This window comes from Diadema setosum, chromosome 18 (assembly GCF_964275005.1).
Source record: "Diadema setosum chromosome 18, eeDiaSeto1, whole genome shotgun sequence".
Classification (NCBI taxonomy): Eukaryota; Metazoa; Echinodermata; class Echinoidea; order Diadematoida; family Diadematidae; genus Diadema; species Diadema setosum.
The window spans coordinates 1,438,770-1,455,431 of record NC_092702.1 but is presented as its reverse complement, the minus strand read 5'-3'; the positions used below and the strand labels follow the sequence as shown (position 1 = coordinate 1,455,431).

The 16,662-nt window shown below is 38.6% G+C and overlaps 1 protein-coding gene across 1 annotated transcript in view; it reads right to left on the bottom strand.

Moving 5' to 3' along the window:
* The window catches only part of LOC140241568 (exocyst complex component 4-like), a 59,244-nt gene that overhangs the window by 6,065 nt on the left and 36,517 nt on the right, over nucleotides 1–16,662 (bottom strand). The window contains exons 7-17 of the mRNA XM_072321304.1: nucleotides 15,368–15,513; nucleotides 14,070–14,140; nucleotides 12,331–12,469; nucleotides 10,011–10,070; nucleotides 9,152–9,243; nucleotides 7,515–7,650; nucleotides 5,685–5,827; nucleotides 3,902–4,005; nucleotides 2,523–2,735; nucleotides 1,718–1,905; nucleotides 682–789 (exon numbers count right to left, since the gene is read on the bottom strand). Of these exons, the coding sequence (XP_072177405.1) occupies nucleotides 682–789; nucleotides 1,718–1,905; nucleotides 2,523–2,735; nucleotides 3,902–4,005; nucleotides 5,685–5,827; nucleotides 7,515–7,650; nucleotides 9,152–9,243; nucleotides 10,011–10,070; nucleotides 12,331–12,469; nucleotides 14,070–14,140; nucleotides 15,368–15,513 (1,400 nt within the window). The remainder of the gene's footprint in view (nucleotides 1–681; nucleotides 790–1,717; nucleotides 1,906–2,522; nucleotides 2,736–3,901; nucleotides 4,006–5,684; nucleotides 5,828–7,514; nucleotides 7,651–9,151; nucleotides 9,244–10,010; nucleotides 10,071–12,330; nucleotides 12,470–14,069; nucleotides 14,141–15,367; nucleotides 15,514–16,662) is intronic.

The following is a 16,662-nucleotide window of genomic DNA, read 5'->3' as shown; positions in this document are numbered from 1 at the left end:
GTTGAACAGGATAGCAACAGCTCTCGTATGCCAATTGTATAAGAACATGTAAGTATTGTTTGCCATTAGCATGCGCAGGCACCAGCAATTTATTTTTTTTTCTGTTAGTTCCAGTTTAACTTATTTTCATATTTCTAAAAAAAAAATGAACAATACATTGTGGTAACGCAAAATACATAACATGCACATCTCTCAAAAATACACAATAAAAAAGTGTACAGAAACAGTCATTATGATGATATTGCAGATGCATGAGAGCAGAGAGAGAAAGAAACATGAAGGAAACCTGCAAAAAGCTAAAGCTTGTGGGAATTCACATTTACTAGTGCTTAAAAACAATTACACCACAGAGTGTTAGATCAAATTACTTATTTTCTGTTGTTGATTTTTTAACAGTACTACAACTGGCCTGCTCATTGTATTCAATAACTAATACAAGCATCTCTGTTCTTTCTTTAGACAATCAAGTATTTCTGCCAGCATAAATATGCCATACTGAAGCCATATTATGGCGACTTGTAGTGGTAAATGTGAAGCTGTACGCATATTTTTACCTTTTCTACCTGAATCTCATAGAAATTTACATACATTTGCATCTGATGAATATCTGAATATTCATGACCTTTGAAGGACATACTGTCCTGAATGACAACAGGCACTCTCAGCGCATTCTGTACTCACCAGACTTTCATGGAGATTAGCCAGTAATCTCAGAGATCCCAGGTCTGTCAAGACTTCATGGTCCTGTAGCAGCTTATCACCAAGATTAGTTACAAGTAGTTCTGATTCCTGTGCACGGTAAAAGGACATCAGTTCTGGAGAGTTAGAAACAAGTTACCCCTAATTTTCTGTTCCTGCTTACTTCATTAGATGTTGAACAATGACAAGTGTTTCCAGTGTTTTTACTTTATTTCTTCTTCTGTTCAGAATAATAGTATAAAAAACATATGCTCCTTAAATTTACTATAATGACCATCCTCCATACCATCACCATCTAAAATCATCACAACATACCTCAATATCATCATCATCGGAAATCTACCATCTAGACCATCTTCAATACCATCTACCATCTAGACCATCTTCAATATCATCACCATCCCGAATCTACCAACATCTCAATACTATTACCATCAGAAATCTACCAACACCATGGCCATCCTCAATTTTATCACCATCTAAAAATCTACCAATATTCTGACCATTCTCAATGCCATCACCATCTAAAATCATCACAACATTCCTCAAAATCATCACCATCTATAAATATCTACAATCATCACCACTATTATCAGTATCATCACCATCTCAAATCTACAACTTTGCACCAACATCATGACCATTCTCAATGCCATTATCTTCCTAAATCTACCATCATAACAAATAATCTCAATATCACCATCTGAAATCTACCATCATCATCAGGACCATCCTCAATATCATCACCATCTGAAATCTACCAACATGACAATCATCCTTACTGCCATCACCATTTAATATCTACTATCATAATGAACATCCTCAATATCACCACCATCTAGAAATCTACTACCTAGACCATCCTCAATTTCATCACCACCGAAAATCTACCATACTCCCAGCCATCCTTAGTTCTGTGACGATCTAAAATGTGCCAATAACAGTCTGACCATCCTTGATATCATGATCATCTCAAAATAAAATCTACCAACATCACGACCATCGTCAATGCCATCACCTTCTCATTCCTCTCCCGGATGTCCTCGATGGTCTCTGGGACCGCATCCATGGAGTCCTTGTCGGCCTTTCTCTCCTCCTGGAGGTTCAGCCAGTTTGGTAGGAAGCGGAGACACTGGTTGATGTCTGTGTCCTTTACCCATGATGCACTGAAGATTCTCTTATCCTCCGAGTCAGGCTGCACTAGACCTGCAGTGTGAAGAGAATTCAGTGGTTCACTTAATATTCTCTCGGTTCTAAGTGGTAAAGGCTGGTGTTTTTAGTTACAAGTTACAAGGTTAATCTTATTCGTTCTTTGTGACAGGAATAATCCAAGTTTTCTTGTTGCGGAAAGATGTTTCTACTACTTTTCACTAACCAGGCAGAGTCATACATGTAACAAGAGAAGTGGTTTTTTTTTTTTTCATCAATCTATGTTTCTACAAATAATGATCACTACCATTTCAATCATTTTTGTCAACTGGAAACTCATGAATATAAGAAGTATGGAGAAAGACAATTTTACTATTGTACCTGTCCTTTGGGCACAAACTCCCCAGAGTTTGTAATGATGGTTAGTTGTTGCTATGGTAGCTGATATCAGGACATTGCAATTGTGTATATGTTATGATATAGCTATGTGCATACCAAAAAAAAAAAAAAAAAAGAGCAATAGTGTGCGCAAAATTTGTCCTTATAAGAGAATAGCACATGTGCCATCCTATCAAATGATCCATGTCAACTGAAGCCTAATGGTAAATGGCATATTTGAGTAATATCATGTAACAAATAATACATAGTGATCCGTATCTTGTTGACTATCTCACCCCGGTAGGTGGCAAAGCAAGTCTCCTTGTAATCCTGAAGAATGTTGCACAGCATGTTTAGGAACTGGTCAGCGTAGGACGGCAGGTCAGTGGTCAGCTGCCGTAGTGAGGTCACGGCCCTGTCCATGGTCACCACGGCCTGTAGGAGTGGACAGGGCGCCCCCAGGGTCTTCTGGGTCTGTATGTCCACCAGCGACTTCAGGGATTCACTTCCTGTTTGAGGTCAACCACAGATATATAGGTCTTTTGAATTTGTGACTTGATACGAGTGTGATATACTTGAGTGAGGGAGCAGCAACTCAAAATACTGTATGTACCGGTACCCTGTATTCAAATTATCAAAAATGTTGATGAATCCAGAACGCTTACCAAACTTACTGCTGCTTTGTGTGGCATTAAAAAACTTATCAGAAGTAAATGATGCCAAGGCACTTAGCTTAAATTGATGATCTTCTTCATCAGCATTAAGTAATCCCTTCAAACATAACCCAGCAGAGAGTTTGCAAACCCACCGCGATGTAGCAATGTACCACAGTCTAACAGGAAGGCCATGGTGTCATAATAGGGATTAGGGATTAGGGAATCTCCATTCATTGACAATTGGCTTCCAAACAACTGTTCCAATCAGTGAACAAAGCACTCCAGCCTGCATGTCAGTTGGCAAATGAAGCACGATGAGGGTTAAGGATGCATACATGTATGCCCAGCAGGATGTGAGTCTAGGATTTCCACTACTGTAAAAGTGGAAATTTTCGCGGTGTTGAAATTTTCGCGCATTTCGCGCAACCAGAAACTAGCGCGAAAATAAAAACACGCGAATATTTTTGCTTGCCATACGTTCCTGTGCGTGATGTCTTGATTCCGCGCAATTAAAAACATGCGAAACTCTTCTGATCCGGCCTAGCGCGAAAAATAAGTCGTGCGAAAATATCCACTTTTACAGTATTCCAGAATAGTCCAGAATTCCATGCTTTGATTTGAATGTAAATACCATCTTGTTATTACATTGCTTTGTACGAGAACAGAAAAATCAGAAAAGCAGCTCAGCGAAAATTCAGGGGAAATATTAGACACATACAAACAAAGTTATGAACTGATAAAGTTTAGAGAATAAGACAAATTGGCAACTCTGTGTGATCAAGAAGTTCAGCAGCTCTCCATCTTGTTTGTACACAAAAATTCACCAATTTTCTTTTTTCTTGTCAGAAAAGTTTTCTTCAGACCTGCACTTGGTATACAAGAGTAATAAATATCTGCCTGTTCTGTCCTGTCTGTGCCCAAATATTTGGGAAAAACAAGAAATTTGGGTATAAAACAAATTTCTGCTTTCATACAAAAGAACACAATATCGGGATGAAATTTTCTTCTATTCTGTTTACCTTTTGTAGCAGCTTGAAGGTCATCCTCTATGTCTGATAGTAGATAGCCAAGGAAGATATCCTTCACGAAGTCACTCACAAAGTTATGCAAGGTGCAGTGATTCCTACAGGAAAGAGCAGAGTAAGAGAAGATTGTTACGTGGTGTTCTCTGCTAAAATACTCTTGCAACATAAAACTAGAAATGTCGCTACAGCGACTGGTTATACCCCCGCCAAACAACATTTCATAAGCTTTGGTCAAAACAACATTTCATAAGCTTTGGTCAAAAAACTGAGGAAGTAGTTAAATCCGCAAGATCTTTCCTTGATCTTCTGCCATTAATATGCTGTTACCATGGCAACGTACTTTCGGGTACTGTCGAAAAATGCGTCTTGCACATCTACAACCAAAGGCACACATCTGTACCAAGTTTCATGGAAATTGGGCAAAAACTGAGGAAGTAGTTTGCAACACAAAATTTTCCATCATTTTGGCTCATAATATGTGAGCTGTTACCATGGCAACATACTTTTTGTCACTGTCAAGAAATGTGTCATGCTGACCTATATCCTAAGAGAAACATTCAATATGAATTCCATGAGAATTGGAAGAACACTGATGAAGCAGTTTTGCCATGAAGCATTTTGCCCTATATTTTACCAATAACATGCCGTTACCATGGCAACGCACTTTTTGCCACTGCGGAAATATGTGTCCTGCACATTAACATATTCAGATGAACATCTGTACCTAATTTCATAAAAATTGATCAAAAACTGTGGGAGGAGTTCGCGACGCAAGATTTGTACCCATTTTTGCCCATAATATGCCGTTACCATGGCAACGTACTTTTGGGTACTGTCAAAAAATACGTCTTGCACATCTACAACCCAAGGCACACATCCGTGCCAAGTTTTATGGGAATCGGTTGAAAACTGAGGAAGTAGTTCGCGACGCAAGATTTGCAACGGACCGACCGCCCGACCGCCCGACCGACCGCCCGACCGCCCGACCGTCCGCTGATTCCTATATACCCCCTTCAAACTTCGTTTGGCGGGGGTATAAACATGTCACTAAGCAGAATTAAGTCATTCCTCGTAGGAAAACAGAAGATAACAAAATAAAATTAAAGTCTAGTTTTCAAAATAATATTTCATTTAAACTAAACAAATTGTTTTGTTTTTTGTTTTATACAGTCACAGAGTTGAGATATTCCATGTTGATTTTCAGCTTCGGTATCAGTATTGGTGGTTCAAACATGTTTCTTCCACATGTGTCCCTCAGTCACAAAAGTTCTCTGAATTCTGCTTTTTCATAATGTTTTGCTATCAAAAAAGAATCTCTCCACATGAGTCAAATAATGGTGATGACAATTGTAAACTCAAAAACCTTTTAAAATCATAAACATGATACAGATACTGGTTCTCAATGATCCATATTAGCTTAATTAATTTCAATGTTTATCTATCACTGTATCATTACCATATTGCACATCAGAACTGTATACGCCATATACTTTGGGAGGTTTTTATTTGTGTGAATTTAACAACACGCAAAAAATGTGACATGGACGCAGCATGCAGACAAACATTTCTGTGCATTACACTGTACTAAACAATCTTGAATTTAACCATTCGCAGAATTTTCAGAAAGTCCCAGATTCATGAAATATTAGACTCATTATATATACAGCGCATAAAGTTTACATGACGACACAATCCACGAGTAATGTAGATTTCTGAAGAAGATTTTATGCAGGGGTAAAGTGGAGATTGGCAGCATCACTTGGTGTTGAAGCCTTACCCATTGGTGACATTCATGGATGCTTCGATGTCTTTGATGAAACGGTTGAGAGGTTTGAAGATGATGGTGATGTTCTTGATGTTTGGTTTGCAAACCATCTGGGTCTGTTCACTCGTCTCATCCTCTGCAAGAACTTGGCCATCCTGTGGTGGGGTGGGGGAGGGGAGAGGGGTGGGGCAGAGGGGGATGACAACACAAAACAAACACATCAATACAATGTCTGGCTGAGTTCTGATTGAAGAAATATCTCTAAACTGGCCTCTTTTATAGGTGTGATGCCTAGATTAGTTTGAAACAACCAGTTTCAATTCTGACAATAAGAAATTAAAAAGCTGCTTTGGTATCAATTTCACGAAGGTCTGCTGGAATGTTCATGCTAATAAAACATCCAGTCAAGCCTCAGTGGCAACTACTCCACAAATGCAAAATAAACAAGGAAAAGTAGAAATTACGCGGTGCGTAATATATGTCCCCGCCGGAAGTAGCATTTAGTAGCAAAATGTACAATATAGGTAAAAACTCAAGGTCAAAGGTCAAAGAAGTCAAAGGTCAAAATTCTGTGTAGAAGTTTTGAAGCCCTCACCTAGTGCCATCACATAAAGCAAACGGAATCGAAATCGGGTTAGAAATGGCGAAGGAGTAGCATTTTGTAGCCAATGTACAATATAGGTCATAAATCAAGGTCAAAGGTCAAAGAAGTCAAAGATCAACATTCTGTGTAGAAGTTTTGAAGCCCTCACCTAATGCCATCACATAAAGCAAACGGAAGTGAAATCGGGTTAGAAATGGCGAAGGAGTAGCATTTTGTAGCAAAATGTACAATACAGGTCAAAAATCAAGGTCAAATGTCAAAGAAACCAAAGGTCAAAATTCTGTTAAGAAGTTCTGAAGCCCTCACCTAGTGCCATCACATAAAGCAAACGGAATCGAAATCGGGTTAGAAATGGCGAAGGAGTAGCATTTTGTAGCCAATGTACAATATAGGTCAAAATCAAGGTCAAAGGTCAAAGAAGTCAAAGGTCAAAATTCTGTGTAGAAGTTTTGAAGCCCTCACCTAGTGCCATCACTTAGAGCAAACGGAATTGAAATCGGGTCAGAAATGGCGAAGGAGTAGCATTTTGAAGCAAAATGTACAATATAGGTCAAAGGTCAAGGTCAAAGGTCACAACTGAAATTCTGTGTAGAGGTTTCAAAGCTCCCATGTAGTGCTATCATATAAAGCAAACAGAATCAAAATTGGCTAATAAATGACAGAGAAGTAGCAAATTGAACATTTTGATCACACACGGACGCACACACAGACAGACGGACGGACGGACACACACACGTAGCCCGTTTCATAGTCCCCTGCTCGAACTCGTTCGGCGTGGACAACAAGAGACACTAGGCATCACAGTTCACCTCCATGGTACTCAACCTGAGACGAAGTAATTCAAAAATCTTGAGATTCAAGGATTGCTGCAGACCCCTGAAAATGTGAAAAAAGTTTATGGACGAAAAGCAACAGATGATGCACTTTGGACAACAGATAACACACGAGGCACACCGGGTGCCAGATGGTTAATGATGGCAATACTAGTAGCTCACTTGAGCCATTCGGTTCACATAAGTTAAAAAAATATGCCAGGCAATATCAACACTTAATCAAGAGAGTTTGTTTTTCTCTTTTTATATCATTGTCAAAACTTATCATTGACTCAAAGGATTTTGTATTTCTTCTCAGGCACTGTGCAAAATACATACTTTATTATCGGTACTCCAGATATGGCAAGTATTGACACAATATTTCTTCCTGAGAGCATCGGCATTACCAATTTGAGGAAGACTTACCGATCCGTAGAATTCCTGCTTTTGTTCTCGCATGTAGTTTGTCATGCTGATGGCGTGTGACGACATGTCAAACTTGAAGAGAGGAACCTTACGTTGACGGACTTGCTTTCGTCTGCTGAAGTATGTATTCAGGTCACTAGAGAGGGAAACAACAAAAACAACAGAGTCCACGACTTGATTAAAGTACAATTAAAGCCTTTTGTAAAGTATACAAATGTTATTCACATCCTGAGAACAAAAGGTTTTCCTTGACAGCAAAAGAAAGTTTTTACAACCTTGTCCTTCTTCGCAATAACTATCTACTAGGTAGCAAATGCAAATTGATACAGGTTACAGCTATAACAAAATATTTACAAAAGCTACAAAGTATGCTAAAAACTGCAAATTACTCGCACCACCTGAAAATAAGATCTGTAATAAAATCACAATATATTACAAACCCCCCAGATGCAGCTGCACAATATATATACAGCGCTGCCAACTCTCACTCACTGAGAGTGAGACTCACTCATTTTGGTCCTTTCTCACTCTAAAACTTTATTTCATTTGCATGCATTTCTATTGATCTCACTCATTTTGACTCCTAAATTATAGCATTGGCCTATGGGAGTCTCACTCTCAACTAGTTTCCAATGTTGGCAGTGCTGTATATATGTTGACTAAGTCTTGCCTGATTCTTTTTTTATGTTTACTAAATGTGTTTTGGCAAATTTCTAAAAAGCACATGCTGACATGTTATCTTTTTTTGTGTTCTCTAACATGAGTACAGAACAACAAAACCAGATTTTGTCATCAAATGTCACTTGCTGATAACTAACGAGTCCTACAATCACCACATGAATGTAACTTGCAGTCACATGCAGGAGCGTATTTGCCAATGGACAATGATAGCATGAATGTGTGAATATAGCTAGCAACCTGAAATGTACAATTAGTCAGTGTTGTTTGTGGGATATGTCACATACTTTGTCACATAACACCTGTCATGCCACCTGCTTTCACATACTTTAGGTTTGAAAACAATAGCGGGTTAGAAATTAACATGCAGCACCTGTCATTGGTATGTTCCTTGCTGCTACAGTAATGCTTGCTTTTGTTTGTTTGTTGCTGTTGCTGTTGTTTTTTATTTCTTGTTTTATTTGAGTGTGTGTGTGTGTGTGTGTGTGTGTTTTGCCCACTGCCAATGTCTTTTAACAAAACTTGCAAGCTACAGTAAACGAGTAACCAAACTCAACCACTCTCTCTATAGCTTTTCACACTTGCTGAGAACACTCACTTTTCCAGTGGTCAGTACTACAATCAGTCGATCAGATAGAAGCCTTCGGAATAAAACTGAAAATGCCATATATACACAGGTCATTAGGCTATAAAATAACTGTAACCCTGTCTGTACAGACTTTTCCTGTAAAGCTACTGGTACTTGAAAATTCTGCGATGTTTTTAAAGTTTTTGCCTAATGTCACTGGCTTTCATGCAAGCTCCACTATTAAAAACAAGTGATTAAAATCAACCATCCTTGATGAAAAATGTGCAGTGGCAAACAGTCTACCACAGGAAAACTACAATATCTGTGGAAGGATGGGCTGATTACAGATTTAAAACATGACATGAACAGAAGTAGAGAAAACATACTGTACCTTATACTGACTTCAGTGAAGGCCGAGGCAGTCTGCTGAGCCGTAGCTGTCACATTCCGGACATCAAGGTAGCTGCCTAGAATCATTTGTAGCTGGAATAGGAAATAAAAACAAAGTCCCAAAGTTTGCATTTCTAGCATCTGACAATACCCATGCTACACTAGGTCATTACTGCTTTGAAAAAAATCTTTATAAAGAGGTGGACTAAATTGAAGTCAGAGAATAGACAGATATAATATGACAAGGAAATAACTCTCACTCAAGCATACAGAATAGCAGATTTACAAATAAGAGAATGCAGTTGTAATAATTCATTACAGCTTTTGCATTTGGCAACATCTACTATTAAAAGACACAATCACTTATATGCATCTAAGACAAAATCTCTTATATCCCAAGCCCTACTTCTGTCACTGGCTACTACATATGGCATACAAGGTTAATTTGGACAAATATGCAGTACCCACTGCTATATAAAAGAGATTAGAACCACTGTCAGCCATTGGGCAGAGGCTCGGTAGTCTATTGGATATGACGCCTGTCTCGCAATCAGGCAGTTGGAGGTTAAGAATTGCATCTGAGTACTGTATGTATGCCCATAATTTTTATCATGGCTATTTGAATACTCGAGACACTGAATAATCACTGTTTATTTATTTTGATGAAGGGCAATTTGTCAATCAGTTGCAACAAAAACAATCATTAATTCAAATTTTTACACAAAATCACTTACATCTCAAACCCTCCATCTGCCACTGGCTACTGTATGGCATACAAGGTTAATGGCATCTTTGAAGAAGTAGGTCTGAAAAGGTTAATCGAGGAAATGATGTATGAGGTAATCACGCTATTCACTCACCTGAGTCTGTATCTTGGACCATATATCACCCATGGTGTACAACTGCACATCTGAAGAGGCCTGTGGTTGAATACACATGACAAAAAATCATTCTCAACATCATCTTCATCAGCAAAATCATTCTCAATGCTGTCTGCATCAGCAAAATGATGTTTTCAACTTTGAGGTTGACCCATCTAAGCACTGCTCTGTCTGAAGGTACAAATCCTGAGGATTATGAGCATCATGTTGATATCATACTTCCATCACAATATACAAACTGGATATGTATAGCAGAGCAATAACTAGAAATGTTGCTTTGGCGACTGGTATGCCTCCGCCATAATGCATGATTTTCCCAATAGGTCTAGATAGTACATGTGGACAATGTGTGATTACATTTTCACAAAATTGGCAAAATATTGAAATGACAAGTTTGTCACAAATGTGTTGAATGTTCACCTTCCTTGACCTAGGTTTAATTGGATGAATAGGAGAGCATGTATCTAGGGATTTAAGGACTTTAACTTGACTTTGACCCATTCATACATTTAGGCATTGAGTAATTTTCAAGGTACAGGTGTGGAGAAAAAGTGCAATTTCTGAATTGAATAGTAAATTGTTACCATTTTCATCTGGCCCTTGACCCTAAAATTCATAAGATAATCACTTTCAGGTAGAACATGCATAATATGTACTAAGTTTCAAGATAACTTGAGCCACTTCGAGATATGGAGGAAAAAGTTAGTTCAGCACTTTCACTTGATCTTTGACCTTTTGACCTTTGAGGCAAAAAAAGAAGAAAAAAAAGTTTTCCAGAGAATTCTATTAGGTTACACATGCATACACCAAGTGTAAAAGACTAATAACCCTGCTGGCATTGCATAAATATGAGGGAAATAGTAAAATTTTGAAGTGTTGCACTTGACCTTTGACCCCTGACCTTTGACCCCATGAACCCTACATTCTCTAGATAATCACTTCCAGTCAGTAAATGTATATACTATGTTCCATGAAGATATCTTGAACAATTTTCCAAGGCACGGAGAAAAAAAGAAGTTTTGATATTTTTACTTGACCTTTTGACCTTTGACCTTTGACCTCATGACCCAAACTTTCACCAGAGAATCTTAATTGGGGAATACATGTATACACTAAGTTTCAAGAAAATATCTTCAGGCATTCAATAGATATGGCGAAAATAGTGAAATTTCATGTATTTGACCCTGACCTTTTGACCTTTGACCTTTGACCTCATGACGCAAACTTTCATCAGAGAATCTTAATTGGGTAATACATGTATACACTAAGTTTCAAGAAAATATCTTCAGGCATTCAATAGATATGGTGGAAAAAGTGAAATTTTATGTATTTGACCTTGACCTTTTGACCTTTGACCTTGAGCATGTGCACCCTAAAGTTGATAGGCACAACTTCACCCCCTAATACACATACATGCCAAGTTTCATTAGGATACCTCAACAGGTTTTGATAGTTACCTTGTCCACAAAATTCATTACGGACGAACGGACGGACGGACGGACGGACGGACGGACGGACGGACGGACGGACAACCCGAAAACATAATGCCTCCGGCACCACTTCGTGGCGGAGGCATAAAAAGAAACAATGAAAATAATCTCCATCCCTAGTTCTGCTATAAATCATATACACAAAGATAAGGACCTTACAAAAACACTAGATCTCGCTAATCACGGAAAAACAATTTATAAATACAAAAAAAAAAACAACCACCTTGTCTGTTATCATATTCGTGTATATCATTAAATATCTGTTGACCCAGTAACACACCTTTTTTTCCCCCCTGGCAAATTTACTATAATGCAATAACATTATGCATACACATTCTTCTGTATTTGTTGAATGAATGTGATATTACTGGTTGCACATGTATGCTGGACAGTATAAATACTTCACATTCTCAGAAAAGACTCCAACCCGAAGCATCTCTTAAACGACAGATTTTCCCACCTGGACCCCTTGGCAATCTAGAAACTCCTATCGCATGAGCATGCACACAATATTTTCCAAACCTTGTGAAATTACAGATCACGAGCGCAAAGCATGACGCCCCTTGCAGTTGAGGCCCTGATACATCTAAGCTTAAAGATGTTCTCTGGTGCTATATTGGCCTTATTTTTTAACATACATGACAAGGTTGGGCTAGAAAAAAGCGAAATTTTAAGTGGAAATGCATAGTTAGGACGAGAGAAATTCAAATTAAAGCAGGAGAGTAGGAGATTTTGAGAAAATGGTCTAAAAGAGGGAGTTCTCCCACAGAAGGTGGCAGGGTTGGAGCCTCTGAGATTAACTGTCTTACTGTGATCCTCTGAAGGGCTCCTAGGACACACATGTGAGCAGCGGCCACACACTGGAAGCGCTCAAACAGGAGCTCGAGGAGTTCCTCAAGGAGCTTAGGTTGGTTCTGCTGCATGATGTTCTCCCCTCGCTGCTTGGCACTGGAAAAAAAACAAACATACTGTAAAACATATTTTCGTGGCATGAAATTTTCACGACAGGGAGCCAACGGCCTTATTCGCAGCATGAAATTTTCGCGAGTTGCCTCTAACATTCAATGCATAAAGTGTACACAAGATCTCTAGCATGCATTTTAATTTGGCGAAACTCGGCTCTCGCGAAATTAAAATGCATGCCAACATTCCTCGTTTTACAGTATAACAGAGATTTTAACCCGTTGAGGACGAGTCCCGAGTATACTCGGGCAAGTGTCTACGGGAAATGCGTGTTGAATCAAAATCAGTCCATCCTCGACGGGTTAACAGCACAAACTGTTTGCACAGTTTTGGTGAAAACTTTCAGCTACCCTCCTGCTGCCTACAAATCTACAATTATAGTCCCCATTCATATCATGAAATATCCACTGTCTTATTAATCTTTCAACTGCTTCAAAATGTCATAAGCATTTTGTCAATTTGATATATGTCTTTAAACATGGTCACATGGTATAAGTAGGATGGGTACATCAGCTATTTTACTTTTCAAAACAGGTCCAGAATGAATTTTATTGTGAAGAATGTATCATCTGAGGACAAACTTTAAATCTCGAAGCTCAAAATATCTTTACTGGCCATCATACCATGATGACAATTGCTGCAATAAATGTCTTTATATCATGTCTTCAGTATCTCCAGTCACATAGAGCTTCATGCGTAGACTGCTGTTACAGTTTGTAGCAAATATCTTGGTAGCTATGAGAGAATCTCCATCAGAAATTAACCTTCTGAAGCTTAGAACATGGAGTCAACTAAGAAACATGTAAACCATCTACATGGCTTAAAGATATGACCATTTCTACATGAATTGAACAAGTTTTAAGATCTGCAGGCTGCCAGACACCTCAGACACAAAGACAAATACAGTAAATTATCAGCTCAGCCAAGGATTTGCATGGGTCTGTGGCTAATTGGTGGCCACTGGCCATGTTTATAGACAGATGGCCGCTATGCACAAGGTCTTTAATGTGGCGTTTCTCTCACTGGGATTCACATATATGGCAGGTGGCTGCTATAGACGAGCGGCTGCAAAAGCAGCTGTGACTGCACATTTAAAATATTTTTCCTTTTCAAATGAGAAGAAAGCTCTAACTAGACTTTGAAGACAGCCTCCTACACTCTTTAGAAAGGAGGAATAAAAGTGAGATTCTGATGAAAGAGGTTAATACTCGATTATTGGACTTGGACGTTGGATTGTTGGACTTGAAGGTTAAGAGAGGGCATCAACCTTTTAAACATGAGAACTAGATAGGGGGCCATCTAAGTAGGAACCAATTCTCCCAGGCCCACAGGAAGAGGGTCACAGACAATGAGAAAACAGTCAAGTGGACAATGGGGGAGGGGGAAAGAACCAGGCCTTAATGCAAATGGAGTGGGCAAGCAAGGCCCATATTTGGTGATGATCTTTCATGGGACTCAAGCTGTGGCTTCTCTCACTCTGTCTTCCTCTCTCCCCCCACCCCCCCCCCCCTCTCTCTTTTCTCTTTCTTTCTATCTTTCTCTTTGTGAATCTCATGCTTTACTCATGACATCATCATTCGCTTACTTGTCTGCAACTTCTGTTGTCGATCTGTGGACGATTTTGGCCAGCTGTGGTTGAGCATCGCTCTTTAGTGCCTGAATTGGCAGGAAAGAAAAAAATCACAAGACAGGCATTAGCTGATATTACATCAGAAAAATTAAGATCGATGCATCACAGGCTTGACTCGAATATAGTTCAGTTTGGCACAGCCTTTTAAAACTCATGAAACAAACAAAGATGAAAAATACAAGAAAAAGGGTAAAAACTTAACATATTGCCTTTAGTGACTACAGCTCAGAACAATCAAATTACAATATTTTACACTTACACTTAAACATATCTGACAGAAAAAAAAATAAGTCAAAAGGAGCACCCTTCAACGTTTTAAGGTTTCTGAAGAAATTGAACAGTAATCATCTATCTTGAATATTATCAATCTATGACGAGAACACTGCTGAACAGAAACAACTCAGAGGGGATCTTCTGTCGGTGAAACTTAAAACAGATCAACCATTTTCAAAGAGGAACTTTAACTGGTTCCCCTTTTTCACGCAAGGAAGGAAGATCACTATGTCATATTAGGAAATCTTGTAGAGGATGGTGTCAGACATTTAACCAAGATATCAAGGTGTTTAGGCTAATAAGTTTCATGGTATGCTACTTTAATGTATGAAATGAAATTCATACAGTGCATTGAGGGGCATCTGCACAATGGGTTCTATGACAGTTGCTCTTGCAGCAATTGCGCCCATGAAATATCTGCACGCTAAGCCAAACATGATTTCTACCCATAAGCATAACCAAAACCCTGATTTCAATCCTCACATCAAACTAAATCTACAACCCTATCACATTCCTAACCCTAACCCTAAGTCCTTGGAGAAAATAAGACCAGAGCAATGGTCGCAAGAGCAAATGTTGTGTCACCGTACAATGCTCTGTATAGGACAATATTACAGTTATCATCATGATCATACTCTAATCCTTACAACATACAGCAATTACTGCATATGTATTCAAACATTCAAATTAAGATTTTTGATTTGAATAAATACACAGTACCTGCTGCATGCTTTAATGATTAGAACCAGCACTAGCTGTTGGGTGGAAGCTCGGTGGTCCAGCAGATACAATGCCTGTTTGGTGATGAGGAGATTATTGGTTTGAATCCAGTCTGAATATGTACGCTCAAGACTTTTTCTAAAGGCTACTACTAAACCACTGAGTAATCAGAACTTATTAACGTCAATGTAGGGCATTTAGTCAATCAGTTGCAATGATTACACTTGTCATCAACCAGTCAGCCGACGGACAAACCATACCTCAACAGCCTCTGGTATCCTCTTAAGGAGGGAGAGAGATTCAATGAGGATGGCTATGTAGTGATCTACGTTGGCCTCTGGGTCTACCGTCAGGTCCTCCACCAGTGGTCTGTTCTCATCTTCTGAGCTGTCACTCAGTGCCGCTTCTGCCATACATAAAATAATGATTAGATAAATAGCATTTATACGGCACTTCATATGGGCATTTCCAAGTGCATTAAAGGTAGGGAATCCCATTTGCAGGCCTTAAATGAAGAGTTGTATAAATACAGTGGTATGTTGAAGAGAGTATCATTTTAGAAACTCCCATAAAGTACTGAAAGTGGAAGGTAACATTAAGTACATTTTTATTGACCGTTAGATTTTGAATTGCATTTTTTTCGGGGCTCATAAATTCCAGTACATTACTAGGCTACCCTTGCAGACCCATGCACTGCATGTGTGTCCATCATGTATATTTTGTGAAGAAAGTTCATCAAAACTTACAAACATTTCTGTATACATTCTTGCCACACACTCTATATGTTATTACATCAGCTCTTATACTTTTAGATTTGTGTTTATAGATAAAAAATACAGAAGACTGCAACAAAAAGGCTTAAGTGTGGCTGACACACAGAACTACTGAGTAGTTGAGTTTTGTGCATTATTCAAATTGTAGATAACCATTGACTTCCAAATTTCTCAGCAGTGGCCTAAACAAGTCCCCTGAGGTTCATATTTAATGTTTTGCTGCATTTTGGGAGGTCTGTAAAAGGTATCCCCTACCTTTAATAGAGAACCCAAAACATATAATGTTGCACAGTGCAATCAACAACAGGATTGATAGTTGTGACCATGCTGATAATAATATTTACAGTTGTAATAAAAGGAGAATCACTATCATCACTACTGTTATATTTTTCATCATCACAACTATTCCACTATCAATAGATTCATTTTGATTATTTTTTTTCCACTACTTCTACTACTACTACAACTACTAATACTAGTGCCTCGCTATTCCGTTGTAAATTGATCATCATGACAGTGTCTAGTTTCTTGCATGAAAGAGATCTAGAAACATAGCAGCAATGGACAAAGGGTTCAAGTTTAACCCTTTTGGTGCCAGGGATTTTGGATAGTATGTACTTAAACCTGTGCATTATTGGTTTATAAAAATGTGTCTATGAAATACCTTTAGTAAGATATCAGATAATAAAATTTCATATTTCAATACAATTAATGTATGCCGCTATTCGATTGGCCATGTAAAAGCGATTGTTTGTGCTGCCTGCACGTACGTACTTGTGCTC